At 46.3% G+C, this 17,247-nt stretch overlaps 1 protein-coding gene across 1 annotated transcript; it reads left to right on the top strand.

Moving 5' to 3' along the window:
* Positions 1-8,210: 8,210 nt before the first annotated feature.
* Positions 8,211-16,792, top strand: ST8SIA3 (ST8 alpha-N-acetyl-neuraminide alpha-2,8-sialyltransferase 3). Its single transcript, XM_037509706.1, has 4 exons — positions 8,211-9,191; positions 10,599-10,721; positions 13,148-13,705; positions 16,063-16,792. The coding sequence occupies exons 1-4, from the start codon at positions 9,013-9,015 to the stop codon at positions 16,343-16,345; spliced, it is 1,143 nt and encodes a 380-aa protein (XP_037365603.1). The 5' UTR covers positions 8,211-9,012; the 3' UTR covers positions 16,346-16,792.
* The last annotated feature ends 455 nt before the right edge of the window (positions 16,793-17,247 follow it).

The following is a 17,247-nucleotide window of genomic DNA, read 5'->3' as shown; positions in this document are numbered from 1 at the left end:
TGCTTCTATTTTCTAATAAACATCTTGAGCTTGAAGCAAGAATAAAAGGTGGGCAAACTCCTCCATGGGATCCAGCCAAGTGTCAGGTAACAGATGTAAGCATCAGATCTTCTTGGGCAGATCAGTTACCTTTCTCTCACCCGAGTCTGCCCTGGCTCCGACTACTCTGGTTGTTATTGGGAAAGGCACTAAGTAAGTTCTCGATCTGCCTGCAAGCTTTCTGCTTCTTTACCCAACCTCTTCCACCTGGGAAAAGGCTGGCATCAAAAGAGCCTCCTCAAAAAGGAAGTTCCAATGCCCGAAGCCAGCCACTTCCTTATCTTACAGCTCCATCATGACTTTGACCTTTTTGCATGTAAAACTAGAACTACAGAACAAAAATGGGATTTTTTAAATTAAAATAACATAGCACTATAAAATCTTCAGGTGTGCATCATTAAAAACCAACAATGTTGGCAAGGATGTGGAAAGAAAGGAACTCTCCTGCACTGCTGGTGGGAGTGCAAACTGGTCCAACCACTATGGAGAGCTGTGTGGAGATTCCTTGACCTACTAAAGATGGAGCTTCCATATGATCCAGCAATTCCACTCCTAGGTATTTACCCGAAGGACACAGAAACATTAATTCCAAAGAGCACCTGCACCCCTATGTTTATAGATAAACACATGCAACTTGCAGCAACATGGATGGAGCTGGAAGGGATCATGCTCAGCAAAATAAGCCAGAAAGAAAAAGAAAAATACCAGATGGTCTCACTCATAGCAGGAATCTAGAAAACTTAAATAAGGGACCAGGAAAAAGAATAACTATGAGAAAGAAAAAAATCAAAATCAACAAACAACTATGAACCAGAGATACACTTTGGTGGGGGGGGCAGGGAAAGGAGGGACTGGGGTCAAAATCAGGGGGTTGCAATTGTATAGGGAATATAAAAATAAAAAAAAAAATTTAAAAAAACCAACTTGTGTCTGTAACTACGTTAACTGCACTGCTAAAAGCCCAATTCTATCCTTCCCCATACAATTGACCCCTTAACACGGGATTGACCTACACCCTACTTCATGCCCTTCCCTAACCACCAATTGGTCTTATAAGCTAAAGGTTTATTCACAAAATAGAATTTTGAATCAGACAAAGGACACTTCTCAAGCTTATGTGGGTCCTTTCATCCATTGAGTTCCTTTCAAACGTCCTCACAGAAAACTCACTCTAAGGAGAAACAGGTGTAGAAGCCAAGGTGGATACCACATCCTTGCCTCCTTTTTTAATGAGAAATATCCACTTCAGAGAAGACTCTTTCATGACCCAGTATATGCAGGCCCCAAGTTTCCGGCCAGGGTAGCAACGGTGTTTGATGAAAAGAAGAAATAACCAAGCAACTGGCTCCTATATTAAAACCCCATCTTCATTAAAGTTGCTGTCATCTTGGGCAAGGTATTTAAACTCCTTGAGTTTTTTTCCCATGTCTATGGAAAGGAATAAAAATACTCTCCCACGGCACTGTCAATGTGACCTGTCAGAGAACATAGACATCTAAATAGAAAACACAGCATAGCTCAATCTCTTTTCTCCCACCGACTGAGTTTTGCAATATCCAGCAGTCCAGGGACCTCCCCACGTCCCCTCTGTGAATTCCCTGGGATGGGATGGGACAGGAGGTCTCCCCTGGGGGTGTGTTCATTCTTGAGAGGCTCCATGGCCCTGGGGCCATGGTCATATCCTTCAATAATCCCCCCTGTAGGGTAAAGAAAATGTCAGGCTTTTCTGCCCTCCCGCCATCAGGATAGATGATGGATCCTTGCGGTCCTGAATGCATGCCTGATGGCGGGCACCTGGAGTGGGGTGTGGGCATAGGTAGATGGGATTCACCTGGGCTTTTAAGGGCGGCGTCATGGGGACGCCAGCAGAAGCCAAAAGAGAAGCCGAGAGAGAAGCAAGAGAAGCAGAAGCAGAAAGAACGTCTGAGAGCCCAGACAGAGTGAAGATTTGCTGGGGGCTGGGAGGCCTGTCAACCTCCCGACACCTCAGCACTCCTGCCTGCCACGTACCAGCTAAATCCCAATAAAAACCTGCAAAACCACTGAGGACTCTGACTCCTCCTTGACCGGGTCTGCATGGGATCAGAAAACCTGCACTGTGTCCATTCCTGCCTTACACCCCCCCATTTCCTCGTAAAGCAGCAAGTGGTAGTGAATTGTTTTTAAATCAGATCAAAATGTTACCATTTTATACTGTTCAAATAATATACAAACTAAACAGTGGCACCCCACCCTCTCTCCCCCACCCCCCTCTCAAAGATATGTTGTTGACAATCACAGTTTCAGAAGCAAAGGGACAAGAAATGGCCCCAAACTCAAGATAAAGGGTAAAATGAGCTTTCTTTTGAAAGCACCTCCCCTGAAGGCAGCTAGGTAATGTGATTACAACTACTCTAACCACGGGAGGTTTCCTCTTCCCACAGCCAGAGCGATAATGACACGCAATAGACATAAGAATAGCTTGAAACTTTTCAGTAAGATTATTTTTCAAGTAGCTTCACCAAGTATAATACCTCAGCTTCTCGAAAAAGTAATTGCAGCCAACGTTTGAAAAGTCGAAATTCTATGCAAAGAAAGACCTGGGAGATTAACACAATTGAACATAATAGCTCCTTCCAAACAAGTTCCTAGGTGCTGGGCCGCAAAAAAGCCTTAAGAAGGCTTTCCAAATATATTTTGTTTATTCGATGAAGAACAGGCTATTTGAAGTTCTTGTATTCCTTTCACTAGAGATGTTTCACTGAGCTTTAAGGGAAGCATTCATCCGTAGGTGCAAAATGAGTAATTCTCAGCTTCTAGAAAACATAGTGGTTGCAAACACAGGAAATGTTAAAATTTTATGCAAAAATGTCTTTTTTAAAGATGGGGGGGAAAACCTTGAAATTAACATTATTGCAAACTGGTCTCGGTATTTATGTTAAAAAAAATAAGTTCTGGGCCTCCCTGGTGCTGCAGGGGTTAAAGTCTCAGTGCTGTCAAGCTATGTCCAGCTCTCCAGCCACTGCCCAAGTTTGATTCCGGCCAGGGAGCTGAGCCACATGGCGCAGCAGACCTCTCCTGTCTCTCACCCTCAGCAGTGTATTTCAGTAGAGCTGCCTGTTCTAGAGCTCTAATTTTTTTTTTTTTCTTTTTTTTTGGTGGGACCCTCGCCGGCGGCCGGGGAAGGCACGGCGCTGCAGAGGCTATGGGCAGCCTCGCAGCCCAGAGCTCAACCGCTGCACCACCAGGAGAGGCCCAGTAGAGCTGCCTGTTCTGCTCTCCACGCTGTCTCTGGTGAATCCTCTCACCCCGTGCATGTCTGGCGTACACCCCAGTTCTTGTATGCATAAATAGATAAAATAAATCTCTAAAAATAATAATAATGCCTACTCATACTGTGGGCGCAGATTTGGACAGCAGCTGTGACCGTCTCTAGGGAGGTAAATGGTGGAGGGGCTTGTCCACGGCCCTGCCTTCTGTGCTATGTATTTGTACTATGTACATGTACTACTCTTAGTCTGGCTTCATCACATTACTTAATGAAACCTGGTTCCTGCCAATAGGCTAGCCAACTTATCCATCCCAGGTGAAGCGGAAGATCTTCTCCACCATCAACACAAGAGACTGGCCTCCTGTCCAGCCTGGACACCAGGGATACTGTAAAGCAAGGAAATTCTTTTCACATGAGCACCAGTCTTGCTGGGTGCTGTGCTGGCACTAATCATACAAGGGGACAAAAGATGCCATTCCCATAGGGAGGTTACACACTCCCAGACTCCAATGCCAGCCAGTCCTTCCCAGCCTCAGAGCAGACTGTAGCTTTCTAGACCATTCTGCTCTTTTCCTCGTTAACCACCAAGCCCTTGTGATTAAATGGCTTCTTCCAAGAGGTTAGTGCACACTCATCCTTGGTAAGCTGGAGACACAATGACAAAGGAAGGAGGTTCAAGTCCCTCTAAAACTGAGCCCTGAAATACCAGTGAAACACATTTTATTACATCCTCAAAGGGACGGAATCCAGATTGAATGAGCTCAGTTATGGGAAATGCCTAGTATAATAACCAACACACAGCAGCTGTCCAATAAATGTCAGACACATCACCATCATCATCACCATCATCATCAGTTATTAACTGGTTCTCACTGAGAAGGGGTGATGCTTTCAAATGTCCCCAGCTGATACATTTCCAGCTCTTACTGAGGACCTGCTTACAAGCAGTACAGGATGATAGAAAAGGTGGGCTGTTGAGTCAGAGAGGCTTTATCTTGAACATGTTCTTCACAACAGTTTCTTTGGCTCTAAGCTAAGGATAATGATACCACCTCGCTGGACCAGGGTGAGGATGAGAGGTGATACACAAGAAGCGCCCTACAACCGTTCTCTCTATCCTGGCTGTTCTCACTTTATTCTAAGGGGACATCTCTATTCACTGGCCAACACATGCCTTATCCTCTTCTGCCTCCATATTTCTAATCTGTCCAGTTACGCCTGCCTACCCTGCCCTCTGTTACCATCTCCAGCTCTGGAAACTTCCATGCTGCTTTCTAGTCTCCATTCCATCCGAGAGCTGCTGTGAAGCTTTCATTGACCACAATGGCTTTTCCTACCTCTGAACTCATAAAGTATTTAGCTTGTGTGGGGAAATGGGAGGATCCCGAGATCTCTCCTCTGACCACGGTTAGCCCTGTGAGAGAAGAAAACGTCTGCCAGTAATGGGTAGAAAGAACTCCAGTCACACATGGCCAGGGAGCAGTTTCCCAGGGAACTTTCTCCCCAGAAACAAGTGAGTCTCCAGCTTCCTTAACTACGATCTTCCGGTCGTGTAGGAGGGCTGACTTTCCTTTCAAAAGTCAGTGCCCGCTGCTTTACCCAGGAGTGTCTCAGAACAGAAAGTGGTCAACTTGTTCACTGACACATGCCGGGGCTTCTAGCGTGTGGACAGACGGCCTGCCCCGGAACATCAGCTGACGTGCTATGAGCAGCTGCTGCTTCCATGTCCCCGTGGGCCTGACTCCAGATTGAGCCTCTGCAGTGCTGCAGGTTCTGAGCAGAGAGGCCAGAGGACACAGCCAACTCCTCAGACGGCACCCAGGACACTCACTGTCAGGCCCTGACTCCCCATGCGGGCTTTTCTTTTGTGACAGCCTCTCCACACGGCTTGCCTGTCCCCAAGCCTACTTCCGCCATTCCTGTCTCCTACTCTCCCCTCTCCTTGAAATGTGCTTCTTCAATGTCTTTGCCTAACGAATGCCACTCATGCTTTAGAGCCAGCTCAGAGGCTGCCCTTTCTGTAAACACCCTGCCACCTCTTGCAGAGTTCATGGCCGTGTCCTCACTGGCCCTCTGTTGTTGAACTTCTCACATAGTCAGCACTGCCATATGCTCACTCTTCTCTCCCCAGTGAGACCTGAGCATGAGAGGTCAAGAATGACTTTTATAACCTCTGGTCTGCCCAGCAAGGTGTCTAATAACCAACTGTCTTTGTTTAATGAGTTGAAGACTAAGACAGGATCAAATGAATAAACGATGCTGCTTCTAACAAAGATACCATCCTTCCCAGCCTGCCCTTGCAAGTAGCACCTGGAGATTACTCTAGGTGGGAGTGGGTTGGGGAGGAGCCACACATTGCAACAGACCTAAGTGTGAAAAGGTGGGCACTTGTGTGGGTGGGAGAGGGACATGCTGTGCTGAAAACAACAATCCCCCAAAAAAACATTAAACCACAGGGAACATTCATTTCTGTATGTCTTAGACTGCTGTACTCCTGCACAGGTCTAATTTCCAAAGACATATGTTGCAATAGTTTATAAAATTATTCTACTTAATGTTTAACCTACTAAGTAGCTATAATCCCAAACCTGAAAAATGCCATAGCCAGTACCTGCAGTTGCTCGTTGAAGCACTATCCTCAGGATTTTTCCCTCTGGAAATTATTGAGCAATCCATTTGCACCTTCAGGCCTGGCACTCGTGACACAGATTCCTGCCCACCTGTTTATTTTCTGGCTAATTTGGTTCCTTTATGTCATATGAACTTGAGTGACCCATATGAAGTAGGGGAATCATCCTGCTAAGAATTCTCTAGAAGGTCCATGGAAGCATCCTAAGCAAAAAATATACATGTATATTTTATCTATCTCTCTATCTATCTACATATATCAATTTTTAAATCCATGCAAAATGAGTACATATTATGTGCCCAGGAAAGCCTGGAATCCTGTTTTTTTAAAGTTAACCAGGGCCTCCCCGATGGCGCAGCGGTTGAGCGCTGGGCTGTAAAGCTGCCCGCAGCCTCCACAGCGCCGATTCGATCCCCGGCGAGGGTCCCACATGGAGCACAGACCTCTCCTGCCGCCCGCTGCTCCCCTCAGCAGTGTACTTTGGTCCTTCTGCCTGTCCTGCTCCCCACTCTGGCTCTGGTGAATTCTCTCACCCTCCCGTGCTTCTGACTGTACCCAGTGCGTGTATAAATAAATAAACAAATCTTTAAAAATAAATAAATAAATAAAAATTAGCCAAAGAGCTTCTTGATTTTTGCCATTTTCTGTAGGAAAATGTCTCACCTACTCCATTCTTTCCTATGCATGCCATGGCAGGACATTTAGGAGTCAGAGAAAGACACTTAAACTTGCCTACACTGTTTAGTTCATGTTTGCTCACTGCTCTGTGCAGACCAAGAGCAGTGCTAACGCCTTTACATGCCTTATGTAACTCCCCCAAACTCTGGTGGGCTTTAACTCCAGTTCTACGTATAAGGAGCCTAAAGTGCAGAGAGACTGATCATATACCCAAGATCTCATGGCTTCCTGGGAGCCAAAGCACAGTTTGAGGTCAAGGCCACTGGCTCCTGAGTCTGAAAGTGTAAATGTCACTCTGGGCTTCAGGGATAGTCCTTGATTTCTTGTTTAGCAGTTTGTCAAATATGTATAGTTCCTAGACAGCTCTCATAAGCTCTTATTCCTTTTGATAATTTGTACCACTACAATTTCTTCTCTGTTTTAAAAAAAAAAAAGTAATTAGTATTCAAAAAATATGGTTCAAGTATTCATCATGTACAGACACAGACCTTTTCCAGCTTTAAGTCCCATTGGAAAACAAGACATTCTGTGTCCTCGTGACCCACATTTTTAGATTCTGGTATAAATGTGCAAATGGCCATCCCTTTGGTTGCTCCCAACATTTGTATTCTATGTTCAACAGCCAAGCGGATGTGTTTCCCAAAGTTGCGCATGTGGTCTGCAAGCGCCGCCGAGTAAGCATGTCCCCTGCATGAGACAGTGCTGGGCAGCACGTGGGACCAGGGAGGAAGACACAGCTCTGGCTCTGCAGGATCTCACAGCCCTTTGAGGAATTCGGGGCCCCCGGACAGCTCATAACATTAGGTCCATCAATACCCACAAGATAAGAATTTCAGAAGAAAAAGAAGTCCTAAACACCTTGGAATATATCAACTACCTTTATTGAGAAAGGCTCTCAAAGACCAATTTCTCACCTCCTGCCTCTTTCAACAGTGCTCATTGGCCAGTATTGGGACTTTAGCCCAGTGGTGAAGCTATGGTGGAAGAAGCCACAGGCTAATTGCCAAGGACAGAGTTAAAGACATGTGGGAGTTGTCCTGAGCACCCACCAGCATGACTGAGCATTAAATGTTATTTCCAATGAGGAATATCAAGCGACAGGAAGTTGAGGCAGTGAGTTCCCCTTCTGCCTTCTGAAGGGCACCTTCTGGAGGTGCCCTTCTGCCTCTCCACCTGGTCCCTGGCTCCCTCAAAAGAGAATTCTTTGCATTTATAATAAGTGAGCTGGTGATGCCTTCAGCCTCTGGGCTGCTCAGGGCTATGTTAGGGGGCCTATCTCCGAAGCACGGCCCCAGGGATGGGTCAGAAGAGCGGACAATGGGGAGTTAAGTCAGCAAGAACTGCTGCTGTCCTGGCCAGCTCAGGCTGTGGACTGGAAGGAAAACCTGGGAGGACTATCAAGGTGGGGGAGCCAGGCCCACCCCACTGACAGCTTACCTCACAACTGTGCGAGGCACTACCCATCTTTTAAGGAAAAGCAAAGTATGTGCTGAGTGTGGGTAGGAGGCAGATAGAGATTCTGGAAAATTCCAAGGAGCTTTTAAATACCAGGAAGTGGGTGGGCCCAGCTGCACTTCAGGGCGTCTGTGCCGCCATGCTGGGGCAGGTGCTATTCTGTGGGGTGCTGAGTGGTTAGGGTTTAGGGTGCCTCGGGTGAGAAGCGCAGCATTTAAATGTCTGCCTCCCTAAACCACTCACCCTGCATTTCAGAGCAGCACCCACTGGTGTGCACCCTTCAAGGCAGCACATCCAGCTATTTCGTTCCTGATTCGTGACACACTTCCCAAGTAATGAATGGTCCATTAAATTAAGTTTGGGCGTCTCGTCTCTCTCGCCACAGCCACCTCCTAGTCCGCACCGTCAGCTGGGGAGGCCCTTAAGGCGGGCTGCAGCCTGCCAGCCTTCACCCCCCTCCTGCGCCACCTCTCCGGCTCGCCTCCCTCGCCCGCCCCTCCCCCAGGTTATTTGGGAGATTAGAGTTCATTAATTAAATCCTGTGCTCAGATCGAACTGTAACATTATTCCAATCACATTTATCTTGCAGGCGGCAGCGGAGGAGGTGGGAGCCTCGCTGGAAACGCGCGGGGGAGCCGAGCCCGCGGCCGGAGACGCACAGCGCGGCGCGCTCCATCGCCACGCCGCGCGCAGACCCTCCATCTTCCCCTCGGCCTCCCCAGCTCGCCGCGCCCGCCTCGGGGGTCCTGCTTCTCTGGGGCTCCCGCCGCCCCACCCCACCCCTCCACCCCCCACCCCCGGCCCTGCGCCTGGCCGCCCTCCCCCTCCACACACGCTGACACGCGCGCACGAACACACACACGCGCGCACACACGCGCGCACACACACTAACACGCCAGCGAGCTGCTGGCTGCTCAATGGACCGATTTCCCCGCTTCCCCTGATCCCAGCCTGGCCCGGAATGAAAAATTGCAAAATGGCCCGGGTCGCCAGTGTGCTGGGGCTGGTCATGCTCAGCGTCGCTCTGCTGATTTTATCGCTCATCAGCTACGTGTCCCTGAAAAAGGAGAACATCTTCACCACTCCCAAGTACGCCAGCCGGGGGGCGCCCCGAATGTACATGTTCCACGCGGGATTCCGGTGAGTGCGGCCTCTGTTTGGGCGCCCCGGGTGATCTGGGTTATGGGAGGGGGGAGCGAGGAGGTTGTTTTGGCTTCGGGGAGACACTTGGGGCGAGAGAACTGCGTGGCGCTTCCACACCTTTGACTCTCCCTCCCCCTGTTCTCGCGCGCCCCCCACCCCCGTGCATATTTGGTCCTGAATCCAAAGCCCCTAAAAGCCTTTGGGCCCAGGGATGCGATTCCCTTTCCTCGTAGTCTTCCTCGGCACCCCTTCCCCTAGCTCGGAACTAGGAGGAGGGCTGCAGGAGGGCGGCCGGGTGGGGCGAGGCAGTGAGTGTGTCCGGGAGGGGCGGCGAAGGCGAACCTGGACCCGGGGCCCGGCCGGGGCGTGAGCGCCTCCGCCCTGTCCTGGCCGCAGACTCGGCGCCTGGCGCTCGGAGCGGTCCAGGGGCGATTTAATGGCGCAGGCGCCGGACTTCCCTCGCGGTCCTCTCCTCTCTCTCCCCTCCCAGCGCCCCCCCAACCCACACCCCATCAAATGATGCGCGGGTCTCTGCTCACAAAGTCCCGTGGGTATTCTACCTTGATCCTTCCTCCCAACACCACCCCCAACCCCCACTTTCCGGGATTTCTGCAATTCCCCCGCCCTCTGCGGGAAGCGAGCCTCTCCAGGGCCGCCTACCCGCGCCCCTGGTCGAAGGCGCCTGGCACAGCTAGACGCGCCTCATCCGGAGGCCCTCCCCCTACCTGTGACCCCTGGAGGCTCTCCCCGCCCCCCACCCACCCGGCTGGGCCTCCTGAGGGGCGGGTGGCGGATATAAACTGCAGCTGGTGGTCAAAGCCAGGCCGGAGGGGTGGACCCTGGAGTATCCCCACCTGGGCAGAAGAGCAGAGCTGGCTGGCGGCCTCGGGGGTCCCCACCCCGGCAAGGAATGGGGAGTGAAATTCGACTTAGGCTCGGGGAGGAAGAGGTTAAGGCTGGAGCTGTTCTCAGCCTTCCCCTGGGTCTCGGGTTTCCTGTGCCCTGCTCCAAAAATCAATCACCCGACCGAGGGGCCTGCAGGGTCCGGCTCCAAGGCCTGGCGCTGTCCGCGGTGCTGACTCGCGGCCCTCGCCGCGCTCCGGGCTCCGGCTGTGCCCCCGGGCTCCCGGCCCTGCTCCGGGCGAGACGGCCATTTTATGGTCTCTCCCGCACCGGAGGGGTGGACAATGGAGACATATTTCCCTAGTTTTCTTCCTTCCTCCAGGGTGTGTGTGTGGGGAACTGAGGGTGGACTAAATGAGCGGGGGATCTGGGGTGGGATGAGGCCGGCACGTGTGCCAGCTGCCTTCTCCTCCCCACCCCCAGCGGGTTGGACTTTAATGGCTACTTTGGCTTCCCCCAGCTGAGGCCAGCACGTTTGTCTGTACTCACGGTCCTCTCCAGGTCACAATTTGCACTGAAGTTTCTAGATCCGTCATTTGTGCCCATTACGAATTCTCTGACCCAGGAACTCCAAGAGAAACCTTCTAAGTGGACATTTAATCGGACAGCGTTTTTACATCAAAGGTAGGATAGGCAACCCCAGATCAGTCATTACACCTTCCATCTTGGTGGGATTATGACACTGCTAAAGGGAATGTGAGCCATCTAGTGTACTCATTAGGGGTGTGAATATTTATTTTACATTGATCCAGGAGGTGATTTTGAATTCTGGAGCTCAAAAAAAAAAAAAAAAAAAAAGCAATCCAAAACAATAATCTATCCCTCCCTCCAGGTGTATGAGCACTGTCTTCTTGACCTGACCGTACAGAGGCTGATTGGCAACCTGTTTTCATGTATTTAGTGCCCTCTCATAAGAAGAGTACATCAGGAAAAAAATTTCAATGGCCAAAAAAATAGTATCTCCAACGTCTTCCCTAACTTGGGCTTAAATTGAACACCATGATTTACAGCTAACAAGTATGGCTAATATTGCCAAAGCCCTGTATTTAACCAAAAATGTTAATTGCAAAAGGACCACCGAATGCATTTTCATTCCCTTGCTGAAAAAAATAAAATAGTATTGTCTCCTTGGAACACACAGAAAATACTGTAATCCTTCTCCATCAGATTAGTAGTGAAAATCTTAGCCTGAATTTGTGCAGGCATTTATGCATGGTTTTGTTTTGCTTCTGACTGTTTGCTTTTATTAAGCCTTTACAGTGTTGAACATGTTGTAAAAGCTACCAACATCATTCTGATTAGTTGTCTTAGAGTATCCTCATTTATACATGAAGGGGTGTGTGTGTGTGTGAGGTTGAGGAAGAAGGATGAAATTTATTCACTTTTATTTATTCTCCTCAGTGATTCTGGTCTACTCTTAGCAACCCTAGATAAGTCATTACACCTTCCTTCTTGGTGGGATTATTATAATGCTAAATGGATTGTGAGCCATCTAGTGTACTCATTAGGGGTGTGAATACCTATTGTATCATGTAGAGGATTGCGTTTTGGTTATGTATTTCTAGTTACTGCATGCTTCTTTTTATTTCAACCTAATAACAGAATAAAGCAAATTTAGCTGATATCCAAGGTATTATGAAAATGTTGTTCACTTGGAAAGGTGATACACAATTATGTGATAATTATTAAAATATTTTAAATGTGATTTAACTAGAAGTTAGTTCATGACAATAATTGAAAACCCCAGAAGTGATTTTTTTTTCAACTTTTGTTTTTTTTTAACCCAATAATAATTTGATAGACAAGTCAAAAAACTTTCATGGGTAGAACGCATTATACCTTTCCCTAAAACACATTTCTAACTCATTAAAAATAGTCATTCTACACTAGGCCCTGTGACCCAAATGACCTGTCAGAGCAGTATTTCCTTTTCAAAAAGTTCCTCCTTTCAATCCATTCATTATATCTTTTCCCAGTATCATTTAAAAGGTTTGTCTTTGTTGTAGCAACTTTTAAAGAACAATATTGGTAACTTTGAAAGTTTGGGGTTAAGGTTTTCAGTTTATGTTCCTCTATATCTTGACACATGCAGCAATACTTCAAAATGCCAGGTAAAGTGGTAACATGCAAAGCATTTAGTTTTATTTCTGCTACTTTTTAGGCAAAACACACAGGTTATACAATATGATTTCTTAAAATTAAAAAATCTAATAGCAAAATAACATATTACTAGTCTCTCAAATATTTTATGGAGCTAAGACTTTAAGAAGAGGTGCTTAATTTACTTAAAGCTTCATATGACAGTGACTGGAAATTTGTGCTAAGTACTAAACCTGCCTTATTTATTCTCTGAATTCTTAGAATATACATTTTCAGAATTTACAATAGCCTGTTTTTCTAAGGATTAGGTTTCTCCAAATAAATTGTGTTTCTACATAATCAGTAGGAAAATATCTCTGTGCCATTATTCACAGGACCTTAATAAGATTATCTCATTTCTCTTAAATATTCAACTATACCCACTACTGTTAATATTTTCATTTTAATAATAATAATATACTGACTCATATCTATTTGTCTCTTATTGGACACCAGGGATATTTGATATTCCTTGAACACTGCAGTTCAATAGCAAACAAGTAGTGCCTAGTTACAAACTCTAAGTCATCTATGTTTGTCCATTAATGTTAGCTCTTTGAAGCCTGGGTAAATTGCCTGTATTTCCTGACACAGTTTGGCCTGTCCTCCCCCATGATCAAATACACTATTCATATAGAACAGAAAACCAAGGAATGGTAGCTAAAACTACAAGTTACAACATATACAAGCCTCAAAGGATTACTTCTAGAACTTGACTGAAAGAACTGAGCACATATCTGTAGATTCTGAAGCAGTCCTCTCCTGAAAGACCACAATTATTATGAATGTATAATCTCACTTGAATTCAGTTTGCCTACATTTCTTGTCTGAATGAAATGGCAGCATAAGACATAATTGAAAAATCAATTATTTTGAATGGGATGCATTTAATGAATTTCTTTTTATTTTAGGCAAGAAATTCTTCAGCATGTCGATGTAATAAAAAATTTTTCTTTGACCAAGAATAGTGTTCGGATCGGACAACTGATGCACTATGATTATTCCAGCCATAAATATGTTTTCTCTATTAGCAATAACTTCCGATCGCTGCTTCCAGATGTGTCACCCATTGTGAATAAGCATTATAACATCTGTGCTGTGGTCGGAAATAGTGGGATCCTGACAGGGAGCCGGTGTGGACAAGAAATAGATAAGTCAGATTTTGTTTTCCGTTGCAATTTCGCCCCTACGGAGGCTTTCCAAAGAGATGTTGGAAGGAAAACCAACCTTACCACCTTCAACCCCAGCATCCTGGAAAAATATTACAACAATCTTTTGACCATTCAGGACCGTAACAACTTTTTCCTCAGTTTAAAAAAGCTTGATGGGGCCATTCTTTGGATCCCTGCATTTTTTTTCCACACTTCAACAACTGTTACCAGGACATTAGTTGACTTTTTTGTTGAACACAGAGGTCAGTTAAAGGTCCAATTGGCCTGGCCTGGAAATATAATGCAACATGTCAACAGGTGTGTATATTTTATTGCCTTTAACTCATACCCTGCCAGATGGCAAATCAATATTGCAATCTCTTGGGGGTGGGACCTATCCCACTAGTGGTCAGCTTAGTACTTTAGGGCAGACTCTTATATTTTGTTGTGAATGAACTAAGCATTCTAGGTAAGGAGTTCTAAGTAAGAGGTTGAACCTCCTACCACGTGCCAAAGGGAATGACTGAGGAGCAGTCATGGAAATCACCACAAATCAAGCATTTGCTTTAAATGGATAGTTATGTCCCCCCAAAATGGCTAAATTGGACAAATCAAGTGGTTTTTTTAAAGAAGAGCCAATTAACTCAAAATGTCCTTTTTATTTGATGGTTGGGTGTTTTGGAGAAGTCCAAGATTAGCAAACCTCCCAAACCATAAATTGTATAATGTACCTTTATAATTTGAGATTTTGAGGGCTTAAAATATGTAAAAAGTACTTTTTGAAGTGCTTGTTGTCCCTTGTCATTTGAGAGACAGATGGACTAGTGATGCAGTATTTTTGTCTAGTTGATGAATCATAAGTCTGGCTATACATTAAGATCACATAGCTTTAAAAATATTGTTGCCTGGGCTCTACTTCAGGAGATTCTAATGTAATTTGTCTGGTCAGGGAGCAAAAGGGCCCAGGTATTTGGTATTTTCTAGCAACTCCCCAGAAGATTCTAATACGCAGTTACAATTGGGAACCTCTAATTAGTGACATTTTAAAATGCAAAATTACTTTAGGATTTTTTTTTTCCCTTTAAATATCCTGAATATATTGCCTCGACTCTAATTTCTCCTTTGAAAGTAGCCCCAAAGTTCTAACATAAAGTCCAAATAGTACTGCCAGTCAGACTGGGTTCTGGGTGGCCTAGTAAGCAGGAAATTCTAAAGATTTCTAGCCCATAGTAGATTATTCCCATCCTATAGTCCCTTATATTCTTCCAAGTGTAAGCTATGTTTAGTTGGCCTCTCACTGAAGGCGGAATCTAATAAACTGATGTGTGTCTAGCAGCTAGGATGAAGCCATAAGTTACAGTGCACACTGGAGCTTTCTTTGAGAGAAAGGGGCCACTAGTAATCATTACAACAGGGATAACAGACAACAGATATTTTTAAGAGGTTCTGTAGCCCAAAGCCTGAGCTTATGTCAACTGAGACACAACGTGAAGGAGTTCTTATACTACCCAAAATGGGCCAAATCAGCATTAGAAGCTCGGGCCCCTACCAATCTGTCCTGAGGTCTTTTGACCTCATCACTTTGATCCCCCTCTGGTTCTGATGAAGTTCAGCTGTACCAAAGGAATTGTCAGAAATCACTCTAACTCCTTAAGTAGGAAATGAAAACCAAGACTGAACTTCCAAATTTCAGCTGGAAGGGGTAAGATCCATCTTTGAAGCCTTCAAATAGTGAAGAAGGGTCTCGGTGGTTTTAGCAACTTCAGGAACTAGTCTGTGTGGCCTTTCAGAAGCAGCCCTTGGGGCTGACCACAATCCCACTGCCACTCAATTTGAACCAAAGAAACTGGTTGAATGAAGACTCGAAGGAAATATTGTCCATAGAAATCTGATTCATAAACAAGTTAATTCCTCCTGCACAGCCAGTGATAACACACACACCACCCAGAGCAATCGCAAATATTTGACAGTGTGGGTAGAAAGGCTTCAAATTACTAAGTGGAGAGGAACAATCAGCTTTATTTAGCTTTTCTGAATTCATGAAGTATGCAGATACTTTTCTTAGGTCCTTGGAAGGCTAAAGAAGGACTTGGACCCCCCTCATTGGAAAATAAAGAAGCAGCAAGTATGATTTTTTTCTAAGAAGATGGAGAAAAATAAGGCCCCACAGTCTTCCCAAGCCCAGGAAGGATTTAAATTATAGGCTTTGGTATGGAAGAAACAGAGGGGCCCCTTAGATTAAGCAACCTCCTCCACATAGCCAAGGGCTCTGCTCTTTATCTATGAGAATGTCACTCTGTGCCACCACTACCGAGTCAGAGGCCCCCCTCTAGGGCAACCCAGGGCAGGGCTGGCCTCAGATGGGCACACCTGTGCAGTCACGCAGGCTCCAGGGCTCAGAAAGGCCCAGCACATGGTTTAATACTCTGCCGGTGCCCTCTCAGAAGTCTCAGTAATTTTCAAAGGAAAACCCAATTTTCATTTTGCACCAGGACTCACAAATCCTGTAGCTGGTCCTGCCCAAAATGTCATGTGGGCCAAAAGTCAGATTCTGAGCAAGCAAGGCCTGTTTGAGTTCTGTAGACACATCCACCCCTCAGGCTAGTCCCATTGACCCATCTGATGGAAACATTCAGCACTGGCCTCTGAATCCACCTGTACTTATTGTTCCACAGGTACTGGAAAGACAAACATTTGTCACCCAAACGGCTGAGCACAGGTATCCTTATGTACACCCTGGCATCCGCAATTTGTGAAGAGATCCACTTGTATGGATTCTGGCCTTTCGGATTTGACCCCAACACCAGGGAAGAACTTCCGTACCATTACTATGACAAAAAAGGAACCAAATTTACCACCAAGTGGCAGGAGTCCCACCAGCTGCCTGCTGAGTTTCAGCTGCTGTACCGAATGCATGGGCAAGGCCTGACCAAGCTGTCCCTGTCACACTGTGCCTGAGAACTCTGAACAGAAAGTGCCAAAAGGCTGTTTAAGAAGTGCCCCAAGTCAAATTGAATAGTCTTCAGAATAGAACCCTAGAGAATTTCTTATAAGGATGGTCTGCCATTTAAAAGGAAAGATGTCTTCTCTCCCTCTTTGCACGGCTCTTTCGAGGGTCCTAGCAGGACAGAGGCATGGAAGCCACATGGTTTCAACTTGGTTGATAAAGGGGATGTTGCGTGTGGAACTCTGCTGCTACTGAAATGGTTTGAAGTATTTTCATGTTTGTATTTTAATAATAAACTGCCTCCCATTTTTTTTAGGAGGACTAGAGCTGTAGTTGCTGCAGCTTTGCTCAGAAACAGTCCTCATAACCAGAGGCTTCTGGCCAATTTGGGCAGGATCTCAGTTTTGCTTGGGTGGGATCAGACTCTTCAAAATGGAAACAGAACATATGGTTTGCATCTCCCCCATCTCTCCCTCTCCCTCCCTTCCCGTCCTCCTTCCCTCCAGCCTCCAAACCACTCCTCTTACCCCACCGCCGTGGAGTTTAATCATTTTTCTAGGAATCATATTGAACTAGCTTTGCTTGTGTGTGCTGCATCTGTACTTGATGTGTTCAAGGCTCTGGGTAACTTTGATATTTCATGACAAACCGAGCAAATCATGACAGATCCTCTTATGACTACTGTTGTAAGAAATGCCTCTTACGAAGTCCTCACTCATCCATGCAGTCATTCTACAGCAGAGCGGGCCCTCCATGGAGAGTGGCATGGAATGTAATGCATCTTTCCCTGTCCCAAAGAAAGCCTGTGTTGTGGGTGGTAGTCTCCTGGTGTGAGAGCTATTATGGCACTGTCACTCTGTTTGCCACACCTTGGAGGGCTTTCCAGCCCAGCTTAGTGCTTGGCACTACCACA

This window comes from Talpa occidentalis, unplaced genomic scaffold (assembly GCF_014898055.3).
Source record: "Talpa occidentalis isolate TD23 unplaced genomic scaffold, MPIMG_talOcc4v2.1 talOcc4.13, whole genome shotgun sequence".
Lineage (NCBI taxonomy): Eukaryota > Metazoa > Chordata > Mammalia > Eulipotyphla > Talpidae > Talpa > Talpa occidentalis.
This window is presented reverse-complemented; position numbering and strand designations above follow the sequence as displayed.

What these genes read in the sequence shown, in the direction of transcription:
- ST8SIA3 (XM_037509706.1), top strand. Translation starts at nt 9,013, where the DNA reads ATGAAAAATTGCAAAATGGCCCGGGTCGCCAGTGTGCTGGGGCTGGTC. An exon ending in ACAGCGTTTTTACATCAAAG is followed by an intron (nt 10,722 to 13,147) that starts GTAGGATAGGCA and finishes TTTTTATTTTAG; the next exon opens with GCAAGAAATTCTTCAGCATG. An exon ending in ATAATGCAACATGTCAACAG is followed by an intron (nt 13,706 to 16,062) that starts GTGTGTATATTT and finishes ATTGTTCCACAG; the next exon opens with GTACTGGAAAGACAAACATT.